The 13,966-nt window shown below is 41.7% G+C and overlaps 1 protein-coding gene across 3 annotated transcripts in view; it reads right to left on the minus strand.

Moving 5' to 3' along the window:
• Positions 1–300: 300 nt before the first annotated feature.
• Positions 301–13,966, minus strand: part of zfand2a (zinc finger, AN1-type domain 2A) — a 28,875-nt gene continuing 15,209 nt past the window's right edge. For 2 of the 3 annotated variants that reach the window (XM_078558565.1, XM_078558564.1), the window contains exons 5-10: positions 12,851–13,002; positions 10,944–11,066; positions 7,932–7,992; positions 5,624–5,694; positions 2,360–2,438; positions 301–682 (exon numbers count right to left, since the gene is read on the minus strand). In XM_078558565.1, coding sequence (XP_078414691.1) covers positions 638–682; positions 2,360–2,438; positions 5,624–5,694; positions 7,932–7,992; positions 10,944–11,066; positions 12,851–13,002 — 531 coding nt within the window. In that variant the 3' untranslated portion in view covers positions 301–637. The remainder of the gene's footprint in view (positions 683–2,359; positions 2,439–5,623; positions 5,695–7,931; positions 7,993–10,943; positions 11,067–12,850; positions 13,003–13,966) is intronic. The other variant, XM_078558566.1, reaches the window with a different exon arrangement.

Genomic DNA, 13,966 nt, shown 5'->3' on the forward strand with positions numbered 1-13,966 from the left:
CTGGGACAAGTTAGCTAGGCAGCAAAGTTAACCAAGATTCCTGCTCAAGACCATCATCCAGAGCCAATCACCATGAGCCTGGGTAACACGTGCAGAGTGAGGCTGGATTGGACTACTTGTGATGCCAAGCTGAACTGCCTGCCAACATTAATTTAGACAAAGAATGGGCACTTTGGGAGGCTAGGAATAGGAGCCAGTCTTCAGCCAGGTAGAAGGAAGTAGTCTTCCCACCAGCCTTGCATTTCCCTTCATATATACAACACTGCAACTCTTTGGATAGACAACATGAATCACTTAACACCATTTTTAAAATATTTTATTCTTAGAAATCATCAATACCATACATAATCATGATTAAATAGGATAGCTGCACTTTGTGCACTCTGCTACTATACACATTGCTTTGCTCTTTATTATTCAGTTAGATATAAATTTATAAGAATTCAACAGAAAAACTCAGATTTCTTAATAGAATCATACAGAGTTATAGGAACATTCACTGGGCAAAGGGCATTTATTTCCTTAAACTGGAAGCTCGATTTTTCCTTCCCCCCAGGAAGTGTGGTCCAGTCCCAGGCTCCATGGACATGGATTAAGAAATCGAAAATAAGGTAGTGTCACAGTCAGAATGCCAGGGTCAAGATAGTTTACATGGCAAGGACCTGGAACTTCGCTGCTGTGCCTGAAACAAAAAGAAAAAAAGTTGGCACCCACGAGCACAAGAAACCTGGAGGATTAGCCTGCTGGTCAATGTCACTTACCCACGAGCCTGTGGAAAACTACCAACTCCAGATAGCTTAGAAAGAAAATCTCAAAGCCACCTGCCCCTATATGTCAACTATCTCCAATTAGCCCACTTTCCTGCTGCATTTGACATTCTACAACATTTTTAAACAGAGGTCAAAGCCTCAGACTTGGTTCACTTCTGTTCAATGACTCCGCTTTTGGTAATTGCAATAAATGGATTCTTTTTACGTAACCTTCCCTAACTTGGGCAGTTAATTTGCCTGTACTGTTATCCTAACTATCTCTAGGCTATTGTGCCATAGTAACCCTGGCAATGCCTTGGTCTATGAAACAGTTAGAACTACAGTGCAGGAGAATTAACTGCCTTGAATAGAGCCAATGGGATCGTTTGTGACAACTGAAGAGAAACTATACAAGTGGTTTGCCATCTCATCTGAAGATGGCACCTCCAAAGGTGCAGAACTCCCTTAGTTCACAATGTTGGCCTAGATTCTGTGTTCAGGTCTCTGGAGTGGGATTTGAATCTATGACCTTCTGACTCAGGAGTGCGTGCTACCTGCTGGGTCACAGTTAATTTTTTTTTTTAAAAACTGAGTTCTAGCTAAGAACCAGTGTTACACCATTAAGAACCAGTAACATCAGTTACTGCAGAGAAATGAAAAATAAACAAAGCCAATGTCAGCATGATAGGAAATGCACATCCATTTAAGATTTTTAGAAGAGAATCCTCTTTAGAAACAGTATTGATGGGAAAGTTTGTGTGGGTTGGGCTTTGATACTGATGTTCCATTGCTCACAATATTGCAATGGGTACTGATAGTGAGAGGGGGACATTGAATACAGGGACAGAGAGGTGGGGAGGGTGGGGAGAGATGGGTCAATGCAACACAAGGTGTTCCTAAAAACTTCCCTCTCCACAAGCCTTCCATCACCCATAATACATGAAGAATGAGAGAAGAATTTAAAGTTAAAATTTGCCTGCTCCTGAAGTCATCTGAAATTCAAACTAGACTCCTTGATTTTATTAATTTAACGCTTCAGTGAATTTCATTGATGTCAGAGAGTTATCAGACGCAGTTGACAGGCAGCTGGGGCAGCTTAGCAGGAAATCCTTTCATGCTTTACACACACAAAAAGAAAGAGCCTTCATATTTTGCCCCCCTTCCATCAGTGTTTTTAAATGTGGCCCGAGTCTCAATCAGAGCCTTTTAAAAAGTAATTAACTTCAAGATTTGTTTCGGATTATTTTTGTTCAAACCGTGGTTACCAATTACATAATAGGAGAATTGGTTAGGAATTAAGAGTCCAATTGTGGCAGAGGCTTGATCCAGTCATTAAGGCAACCAATTGAGTGTTTTAGTGACACTGCCCACATAACCTTACAAATTTAGCAGCCATAAATGCTTGGTAATTCTAAATCAGTTTTCCCAATTACACAGTGCTCATGATTTTAATTTGAAAAAATAGAAAACTAGTAAATTACTTTCAAAATGAAAGTGGCCTAAAGAAAAATGCAATCTTTTCCCTACAACAGCAATATAGAGGGCATTTGTGTAATTTGGCCCACAGGACATCTGCAAAGTTACAGTTCATTCCTTCAGCCTGAAATTACCTGCTGCTGTTGTCTGCGGAACTCTTCCTCACTAGCAGCAATAGCACGGGCCAAGGCCAAGTCCTCCTGCTCCTCATGGCTAAACGTAGGACGGACAAGGTTGGGGAAGAAAAAGGAAAGATAAACAACTTAATATAATATATGTATTTCGACCAAATGTCAGATGCAGCACACAAGTCTCTTGTTAACAGAATTGAAAGTAGCCAGAATAGAAACAGTTTACATAGAATTTACATCACTCAGCCCAAGTGATCTATGTGGGCGTTTAAGCTCCACGTTTATTACAGACCAAGTCCTGAAGTCTTTTGTCCTAGTTACCTACTAAAACGAAACCTGAAGTGCACATATTGCAACTGAATTAGACAAGCCACAGTCACTGAGAATTATAGCATGTAGCCCAAGTAAAATGTCACCAAGACTGCAGGCAGCTTTACAACAAGGATTTCTGTTCCTCAGAAATGTCCTGCAGAACTTGGGTCTGAAGAGCCTGAGAAACATTGACACAAGAACGCCACCATCTCTGGTGGCCGAGAAATGCCATATTTAAACCAGAATGGCCTGTCAATTTCACGTCAGTGTCACCCTGTCCGTGAACCAAGCTAATTTATATGGTGAAGAAAACAAATAGGTTATTGCCCTTCCAGTTTGTGTCAGAGAAATCCAAAAAGTGCCATAATGCAAATTAATGTAAATCCATGTTAGTTTTTTAAAAATTAAAATAGATGTACATCTTATCATTGGGGCCTTTTTGAAAGATTGTGAAACGTGAAGGAGTGAGACTGCAGTGCAGAATAGCACCAGGTTTCTAACTTAATGAAAGAAAGATAAGCAACTCCAAGCTTGGAGAATATAAAAGGCTGGATGATTGTAGATGATTGTGGATAAGGACACTGGTGGGACTAAGGAGAATACTTAGTTTAAGATCCTTGAGGGTACTGGAGAGTGAAAGAATCTCAATGTTTGGTCTATTTAGAGTCCCACTTCCAATCGCTTCAAGTCCAATTCTCTTTTTCCAGATGGACCATTCTTGTGAATTTTACAAATAGAAGCTGAATGATCTCAGATACACTGGCTCAATAAGGGAATTCGATAAATCCTTCAGGTGGAATTTTGCAGCAGAATGGGGAAAGAGCAGTAAGACTTAATGGGATGGCTCTTTTAAAGAGCTGGCAGACTCGATGGGCCGAATGCCTTCTTTGTACCATATGATTCTATGAAAGCAGGACATCCTTTCTATTATTCTATGAAAACCATTCCCCCAGCTGGCTTGCATCTTGATCATCCTCACGAGCTTGCTCCAGCTGAGGGAACAAAGCAGTGCAGGCCACAAGCTCCATTAAAGCAATCAGCAGGAGATACGTAGCCAGGGGATGAGGTAGGCGAGGCTAGATTTCTTTGGGAGATGCTTCACCTTAGTGGCCAATTATAAATACAGAACTAGGGGATGGATTTTTTTCCTCCTTTCCTTCTCTGCTAATAAAAAAACCCCAAATCGGAAAATAAAAAACCCCAAATCGGATATATACAAAACATAGCAACTCCAGTCTTTAAAATAAAACTTGCCTCTGATCCTCATTGACCCCGCTGCGTTGACCCACTGTTTTTACAGTTACAACATTGTTTAAAATCGCCATGTGAGAATGGTATAACTGATTCACATTTTCCTTCCCTCTCCACTCATCTAAGCTCTATGTAGACAGTCTAGCTGAGCCTAGCAACCATCTGGGAATCCCAATGAGGCTATATCCAGCCTTTCAGGACAGTGTACTGGGTGCCTTCACCCCATGTCATCAGACTCCATTCCATTGAACACAGGCACAGTGCCTAAACTCCTTCGAGTGCTACCCCCAACCCAGATCATCTGCCACTGGTTGAAATAGCTGCTCACTCAGTTTGAATGCCAACTCTTGTTCACTGCACAAACTACAAAGTCGTAGCTTTGCTTCATGGTTGACAAAGTGACCCTTCACTAGCTTGAAGTTAATGCCCACAATCCTAAATTGTGCTCTGCTTGAGGTACATTTGAACACGGAGTGGTGGGTGATGGGACCCAGGACCAAAAGCTAGACGAGCTTCTGATTCAAATGCATTAGATAGACTAAAAACAACAGGTCTGACAGCTCCATTAAAAACATTGGCCCTTTTCATTTGCTTTATGGATGCTGGGACAGCACATACTACCCAACAACCTTCCATGATTTCCATCTTGAAAGTAAGGAGGGGGAAAATAGCTAAACTATATCAGCCTGTAAAATATACAACCCTGAAGGCAGGCTTAAAGAACTCCATTTAGCCACTGACAAGGCTATCGTTTGGCTCTGTGACTATGCACACATGAAATAAATAAATAAATCCATAAACGAAGGCCCAGAAGCATGTAGTATTATGTGTTTATAAAATCATCAAAATATAGCCACAAGCACACTCAGGCCATACAATGTGCGCTATTACAGAATCACAAGCTGGGCTGTTATCACTGTGATAGGTCAGTGTCTTTACTCTGTCCATGACCTTTATTCTAGTTGTCGCTACTTGTCCTCTAGTTTCAGTTTCCTACAAATATTGCTCAACACCCATTGATGCAAAACAAGATAAATGTTACTGTTTAACTTGTCTGGTCCACAGCTTCAGGGCTGCACTCCACTCTCTAGTGTTCTCACTGTCAAACACTCCTCTGTGAACTTAATGACTGAAGACGCAGCTTCACAATGAAAACTAAATACAGAGCTCCTCTGGCAGCACTGGGTACCAAATACAGAACTCCCTGAGCAGCTCAGTTGGTGAGTGGAGTGTTCATGTTAAACCAAATCATCAGAGTAGCAAGGCCCTGCTGTTAGGGCTACAATTCAGCTCAGTAAGGCACTGGCAAGACTGTAATAAAATGATATCAATATCTCTATCTCAAACGAGGGAGGGAAAAAAGCTCCTTCTAGCAAGCATCACCAAGGTAACCCTGCTAGAAGGTATGCCTGTGCCTCCCAAAGTGTGCATAGAGATGGGACAGAACCAAGTTTAGCTGTGATCAATAGCCTAAGACTCTGTCTAGGCTAATATAGGAAATGCCACTTGCTCTGGCGGAAGCAGCCACCAATGAAAGCAGCACATAGGTTAACAGATTTAGTTATGAATGGGATAAAAGTGAGAAACAGCAACATTTGGTGGCTGTGTGAACAAAACTTTCTTGAATGTTAAAATTCTAAACTTAGACAGGAACAGGAATTTAATAGGTGTTGGAAAAGCTGACATTGGGGCTTTACGTCTTACCTGGGAGCTGCATTTCTGGAAGATTCAGCCAACGATCTCTCCAAAGCTCTCTGCAGTGCTTGCTCTTCACTCTTCAAAAACACAGGAGAAATTCATTCATAGTGATGTTGCTTTAGTTTATTTTATTACTTTATTGCAATACAGGTTTAGTGCATAGGTGTCCTTGCAATTTCTGGAGCCACATCTTAACCATAGCTGAATCAGAGCAGCAATTTTTATAAATCCAAGTCCTTAAAAAAAGTCTGCATTTACTGTTCCACGCTAGAGTTTTCAACTTTGAATAAGACTGCTTACAAGCCAATTATATTATTTCCCCAATATACTTGTACTGTGGGCTGATCCAGTAACTATTGAACTGTGCATGTTGTGCTCCACTGATGTCTGGGGAAAATTCAGAAAGGCCAGTAATAACAAAAACACAATGCTGGCCTGAACTGATGGTCCACCCAAACCCAGACCAGAGACAGCAAACTTGTTGAGTGCCAAAACCTGTAACTTTGCAGCTGATGACTGTTATTGCTAGGAGTCACTTAGGAGAGAAACCCCTGCCCAAGGCAGGCCTGGGAACTCACCAGCATCTACTGCCAGTTAATTTGCTTCCCGTGACACCTATAAGCGCACTCTTGCGAAGAGTTCACCATGTAAACTAAATTCGGTACTGCTCGGCCTGTGCTGGTTTCAAGGGTCTACTGGTGTATACTTCCTCATACCAGATATCACAACACCTCTGCCACAACTGTCCATGTCTTTATAGGGTTTTAATTTAAACCAACCCTGGCACCATATTGAACTCATTAGGGACTACACGTACCCATGAAATAGTTATGTATCTGTGTAAAGAGGGGAGCCATTTATTCCCATGTAGTTCAACATCTGTAATTCTTAATGTACAATCTGAAAAGTTTGTAGCAGCTCATTTTGGCTGCCACTTCCCAATAGGCTCATTTTTATTAGTTAGCTGAAATAGCCAGCCAGGCCACTGAATGACAAGGCAGGGAACAGTGCTGAGTCATTCCTGTTCCAGGTAGAAACAGGTCAGTCCATTTTTAGAGCCTTGTTTTCAGAGCCATTTTCAAAGGCGACGTCTACCACACTGTGGAAGAGCCTAGAAATCCCATCTACAATCAGATCCAAACCCATTGGGGTTTGACCTTTTGGTTTCATGTACCCAACACACATGCAAAGGATCAAAAATGAAATAGAAAAGGCACAGGTCAGCATGTTGGGGAGGAAGAGAAGTTAATGCTTTGTAGGTGTGGGCATACATCAGTCTCAAAAAAAGGTCACGCTTGCTGTGTATTTACAGCATTTGGTGCTTCTTTTAATCTATACTCTTACTTGACCATCCATTACCATGTTCTGCAGATGTGAAAATTGTAATTGCTTTTCCACTGGTCAACTCAGTCAGAGTTGCTTCAACAGGGTATCTCTGCTTTTTTTTTAAAAAAAGAGACAACACCCTCTATAATGCAGATTCAAGCATACATTAGACACACACATGCAGAAATGCACTTTGGATGTCTTTGGATTACGAGGAATTGATAGGCATCTAGACTCACCTCACACCATTAGTGTTTGTGTGGCAGATAATTGCGGATTCATGTTCCACTGCAGTACAGGGAGTGCTGACTGTCAGAGGCACTGTCTCTTCAAATGGTTAAACAGAGGTCCCATCCTATATATTATTCAAGGAGGATCAGGCAGCTCTCTGTTTTTGATAACAATTCCCCTTCTATCAATACCACCAAAAGACTGATTGGTTGCTCATCTTACAGACACAGATCACATTTGCCTATACAGAAGGTATTGCAGTTCAAATGAACAGATTTTTTTTATTCATTCATTCATGGGATGTGGTTTGTTAGGCCATTTCAGAGTTAAGAGTCAACCACATTGCTGTGGATCTGAAGTCACATAGACCAGACCAGGTATGACAGATCTCCTTCCCTAAAGGATGTCAATTAACCAGATGAGGTTTTTCTTTCTTCTTTACAACAAGCCGGTAATTCCATGGTTGCCATTACTGATACAAGTTTTTTTTTTAAATTCCGGCTTAAGTGGTTTCTACTATATTTTCGACAAGCGAATTTTTTTTTTAAAAGAGGAAATGTAACAGATCACACAAACAGAGCCTGCAATATTGTTCTGTAAAGTTAGAAAGTTTCTGAATATCCTTTTAGAAGGTTTCCAACCCATTTCCCTTTGACACAAGTTACGTAATAACATTTACTTAGTCAGGATATTGGCACAACACTGAACCCCTGTCCTCATTACTTTAAAAGGTAATCTCACACTGCTGCAGACTTACCAATCCTCCTTGCAGGGATGCAGCTGGAGGGACAGGTCTCTCTAATGGTCTCGGTGGATTACTGTGATTAAAACAAAAAGCACAGAATAAATCCATTTCTAATCTCAAAGCAACTGCATTTCCAAAAGTGACAACAGCCAGCTTCAAGCAAGACCCTGTGTCACCTCTTTAAACGCTCTCGTAACGAAGAGAGGAGCCATTTATTCCTATGTAGTTCCACATCTGTAATTCTTAATGTACAATCTGAAAAGTTTGTAGCAACTCACTTTGGCTGCCACTTCCCAATAGGCTAATTTTTATTACCTAGCTGAAATAGCCAGCCAGGCCACTGAATGACAAGGCAGGGAACAGTGCTGGGTCATTCCTGTTCCAGGTACTGCACCTGTTTCCACCAAGTCCCAAGCTTGATCCCTGGTCTGTGATGAGTTAGCTGATGTTAGGTAGGACTACAGTAGTGAGGCTCCAATTGTCCTCAGCATCCCTGTTATCATGCCCAGTACAGGGATGTCATTATGAGTTTTTAGTCAATACTTGGACACACACAAGCTGTTAAAATGGCTACCACAAATCAGGTGACTTTTGGCATTTGGACTACAGGCAGCATCACGTCTCTGGCGAATACCTAATTAAATATGGATATAGGCGAGGGTACCTCACAGTTATTTGTAGAATTCACACATTTCATTTATTTAAGGATGGGCCAACACCTAACGACTATGGACCATCCAAACTAGATTGGGTGGGCCTCAGAAGTGTTAACCCAGTCATGTGATCAAAGCTGGTTTCAGGGGCTGCACCCTTATTACCTCAGGACCCAGATCATCAAAACTAGTCATCAGCCAGTCTGAGAACCAGACTCTGAAACCAGTGGCAAGTCATCAAGCAGCCAAAGTTCTTAATCTGTCCCAGTTTCAAAGTTAATCTGAGAACCAACCTCCTAGATATTCAACCACAAGGAACCTCGCAACCTGCTGTGCACACTTTGATTTACAAGGAACTCACTTCAACCGTAAATCATTGATTCCATTCAAGAAACCGCCTGCCACTGGAAAATGGTAGACTGGAAATTGTAAATCAGAGACCGAAATAACTTTAATCTGCAAAAGTGCACTACATTTATCTCTATACGGTGTGTGTGTGCCCATACATGAGACAGAGTGCGTGACGTGATAATTCAGGTAAGTGTAAGAGAATAAATAACCTTTATTTTAAACTCACAAAAGTTTGCTGCTGAATTATTTAATTGGAATATACACACACCTCTTTCCATACAAAAGATACTGATTACAGGTAGTAAGAGAGCAGATACATGTGCCTGTGACACCTGAATTGGGGAAGGGTGGAGTGTGAGGAACAGCACAAGACAAAATTTAGTAGCCTAGTCATATGCAAATGTTTAACTCTGCATGGCCTCTGAACAAACCATCCTGCGATCCAGCAACCACAATTACATGCAGAACTCTCTCAACAACGATGGCTGAATTTGAAAAGATACTGGAAGCATCCCACTGCTAGCCGTATACAACATCCCCATTATACAAGGAAAAATGGGCAGGTAGGAATAAAAGTGGAGAGAAACCATCCCAGGATCCTGGGCACATCATTCAGCAGCCAAATAAAATAAAAAGACAATATTAGGTTAAGCCTATGAGGTACTGGGGAATGCTGTGTGGCATGGAGTGTCTGAAGAACAAGAAGAAGCACAAATGGCCACTAGTGTTTTAAAGTTCCCCAAGCTTTGTGAAGAACCAAGAACTCAAATGCAAGAAGAGAAAAAAAAAATTGAATTTATGTAGTGTATTTTATGGCCAACAGACATCTCAAAGCACTTTACAGCTACAAAGTACTTTTTTTGAAACGCAGACTGTTGTAACATAGGAAAGCTGGCAGCCCACTTGCGCAAAGCAAAACCCCACAAACAGCAATGTAATAATGACTGGATAATCTGGTTTTTTTGCAATATTGATGATAGAGAGATAAATATTGGCCAGGTACCACAGATAACACCCCATTCTTCTTCGAAATAGTGCCATAGGATCTTCTACATCCACACAAGCAGGGACACGGGGCCTCAGTTTAACATCTCATCTGAAAGAGAGCAGATGAGACAGTGCAGCACTCCCTTAGTACTGCCCTGGAGTCTCAGGCTTGATTTTTGTGTTCAAGCCCTGGAGAAGGACTTGGAACTCGGAACCTCAATACTCAGGCAAGAATGCTACCACTGAGCCATAGCTGGCACAGGAATGTAGCAAAGCATTCCAATACAATTCAAAAGTGTGTTGTCAAAATCTGACATCAAAAGCCACATCAGGAAATATTAAAACATGGCCTTGGTCAAAGAGCTTTAATATGCATCTTAAACGGAGAGGGTTTGAGAGGTAATTCCAGAGTTTAAGAGCCTATGCTGGAGCAATTAAAATTGGAGATCAGAAGAGCGCAGAATGAGCAGCACCAAGATCCTAGGATTATGGGATTGGAGGAGGTTACAGAAGTAGAAACAAGTCAAATTTAAACCTCACTACTTGGTCTATTTTATGGTACCCTATTGACAAGTATTTTCCAAAAGGAAGTCATGGTATATAAATACATCCAGCTCATTTTCAGGCATTTGCTTCAGGAACTGCATTAGAAGCCCAGAATTATGTTATCAGGCAGTTCCCTGAGCCAGGTAATGATGGGGGCTGCAAACAGCAAGTGCAAAAAAAAAGACAGTCATTCTGACTTCAAACGCTTTTTCTAGGGAGAAAGGAAAATAAATGGCTCACCTGCACCACTGTTCCATTACGGGCAAGTGGATAGCTGCTGCAGATGTAACTTAACTAACCCATGCGCAAACAACTGTTTCCTGCAGATGTGGACCAAGGCAGAAAAATAGGAACAGCAGTAGGCCATTCAGCTCCCTGAGCCTGTTCTGCCACTCAATTAGATCATGACTGATCTGTATCTCAACTCCATTTACCCACCTTTGGCCCATATCCCTTAATACTTGTGTGTGTGGTCTGTTGACTGTACCTGTTATAATGTGGGTGGGCCGATGCATTCAGTCCATTTGGCCGGCTGCTAGATGCCTCTTTGCTTGTAGATGGCATCGCACTGGATTTTGAAGTCCCCCGAGCTCTCTCAATGGCAGCATTACTTTAAAAAAAAACAAAAAAAATCAGTTAAAATAACACTAAAAACAGCCATTTGGCAGATGGACTTTAACGTGGATAAGTGTGAAGTTATCCATTTTGGTTAGAAGAATAAAAAGACGACTTATTATTTAATGGAGTGAAACTTCAGAATGCTTCAGTGCAGAGGGATCTGGGTGTCCTCGTGCATGAATCGCTGAAAGCTAATATGCAGGTACAGCAGGTAATAAGGAAGGCAAATGGAATTTTGGCACTTATTGCTAAAGGGAGAGAGTATAAAAATAGGGAAGTGTTGTTGCAACTGTACAAGGCATTGGTGAGACCGCACCTGGAGTATTTCGCAAAGTTTTGGTCCCCTTACTTGAGGAAAGGTGTAGTTGCATTGGAGGTTCACTAAACTGATTCCAGAGATGCGGGGCTTGTCTTGTGAGGAGAGATTGAGCAGTTTAGGCCTATGCTCACTAGAGTTTAGAAGGATGAGAGGAGATCTAATTGAGGTGTATAAGATGCTAAAGAGGATAGATAAAGTAGACGTGGAGCGGATGTTTCCCCTTGTGGGGCATTCTAAAACGAGAGGCCATAGTTTTAGGCTAAGGAGTGGTAGATTTAAATCAGAGATGAGGAGGAATTACTTTTCTCAAAGGGTCGTGAATCTTTGGAATTCACTACCTCAGAGTGCAGTGGATGCAGGGACGCTGAATAAATTTAAGGAGACAGACAGATTTGAAATTAATAACGGGTTGAAAGGTTATGGGGAGAGGGCAGGAAATTGGAGTTGAGGCCGAAATGAGATCGGCCATGATTGCGTTGAATGGCGGGGCAGGCTCGAGGGGCTGAATTGCCTACTCCTGCTCCTAGTTCTTATGTTATGTTCTTATTTAAGGCTACTTCGCACATGGAAATTTCAGCTGTCACTAGTTCTGCCTTAGTTACAGGTGGGATCCTTGTTAGGAGTCACAAGGTACGACTGTCATTTCCTGTCACAAGAGTAGTCAGTGTAGATTGAGAGACATTTCACAATAAAACTGCAGACTAAATCATGTAATTCAATGCTAGAAGTCTGCAGCTTGAACACATTTTATACAACATATTCACACCATAGCTTGAGCTCTCACAGAAACAGATATTTCAGCACAGCTGAAAACTATTTAAGTCCTGTGCAGAATTTCAGGCCCCTTTTGGGCTGATTTTACACCGTCCCATTTTTTCCTGCTTTCTTCCAAGTTGTTTAATGTTGAACTAATTACCCAATACCTTTTGGAAAGCAGTAATTGATTTGGCATTGATCATTAGTCCTACAGTGCTATCGCCAAATGAAATCAATGGAACTACATCACCCCATAACCACTAGCAGAGCCCAGGAGGAAAGCAAAGATTTCAATGGGTGATGATAACAAACCTGGAAGTATCATGCAGCATACCTAAAAGGCAAGAGCACAATTTAGAGAGATAAGTGACGACTTATGGCGGAAACAATCCCCCCCCTCACCCCACCCCAATCTTTCTTTGAGTCGCTATCAAGTAAATATTGAGGTAAAACAATATTTAACAGTAACTGTTGTGCTGTCATACCAGACTCAACTGTCCATTAATCTGAAGACAATGAATGTGGAAGGACGATGTGTATAATTCTGCATTACTACACTCGACTGCAAGCATTTTTGAAACTAGAAAGCTATATTTGGGAGCACAACAAATGCCACTTCACAGGGTTACCAGTACTCCTGTTTTTTGCCTTTTGCTGTTGAATTATGGTATTGGCAAAAGATTTGGTTTAGATTTCCTTACCCAGCTTTGGAGACATGTTGCCCATCAGCCTTGCACTCATGATCCAAAGGGTGCCTGTGCTTTAAGCAGAAGTTTAAGTGACATTGGTCACATGTCACTTTGATCATCTCTTTCTGTTTGCATCCGGTCTTTGAACACTTGTTTGTAAAAATCTGAAAGAGTTATTTAGGTGACAATTTAGCAGGAGATCTTCACTATTGCTACCCGACTATACAGCTGTTCCGTGGTTAAAAAAAAAAGGGCTACAGTGGCCATCACCTAAGGCCAGCATGATGAAAATAGACAGGGCTCTTTCCCTGACAGCATATGGAGATTAACCCAGGATGCAGAGAATTTTGATTTGAGATTTGGAGGATGAAAGCCTATGAGCACTAATGTCAGCTCTGGTATTTAAACTCAAAATGTCCAAAAACCCACACCATCAGGACTACTTAACTGCCTAATAAGCTGGGGGTGGGATGTAAGGTGAACCTATTTTACTCTTGTTGCTTTCTCTTTCCCTCCCAACTCACCCCCCATCATCCCGAGTTATATCCAGCTTTTATTCTGGATACCCCCTCCTCTATCACAGATAACTTTCACCCATCTACCAATGTACCTCTTGAGGAAAAACACTAAATTAGGGGAAAAATACTTGCTCTCTGCCTCTCTGGTTGTTGCGAGATCTCCAGGTGGGGTGGTGCAAGGGTGAATCACTGCAGCAAAGCCTAGTTCACGGTATACTGGTTTATCAACACCACTTTGAAAATGTTATTACACTTACAAGACACACAAAGTGCATCATCTGGTGTAATAGCGAGCCATACAGACAAGAAAGGTACCAGTTTCAGCCACTGGTAACTCAACAGAGTGAGCATTATTCATGTGCATACCTCGTCAGCAGACAACTCAACTACAGTGGACTTTGCAATCAGGTTTGATCCTGTCCTCACCCGACATCCACATATCACTGGATGGCGATCAGGAGCAGTGATTCTGCTTTATTTTATTCACCCTAATCTGGGTGGGTATCCAAGCTAACCGTAACACCCAAGTAACTCAGCAAAGGCTAGGGAAAGAATTCTAGGCCTTGGTGTCACATATGGTTCAATAACCCACTGGATAAACTCGGCTGGT

This window comes from Cetorhinus maximus, chromosome 15 (assembly GCF_964194155.1).
Source record: "Cetorhinus maximus chromosome 15, sCetMax3.hap1.1, whole genome shotgun sequence".
Taxonomy (NCBI): domain Eukaryota; kingdom Metazoa; phylum Chordata; class Chondrichthyes; order Lamniformes; family Cetorhinidae; genus Cetorhinus; species Cetorhinus maximus.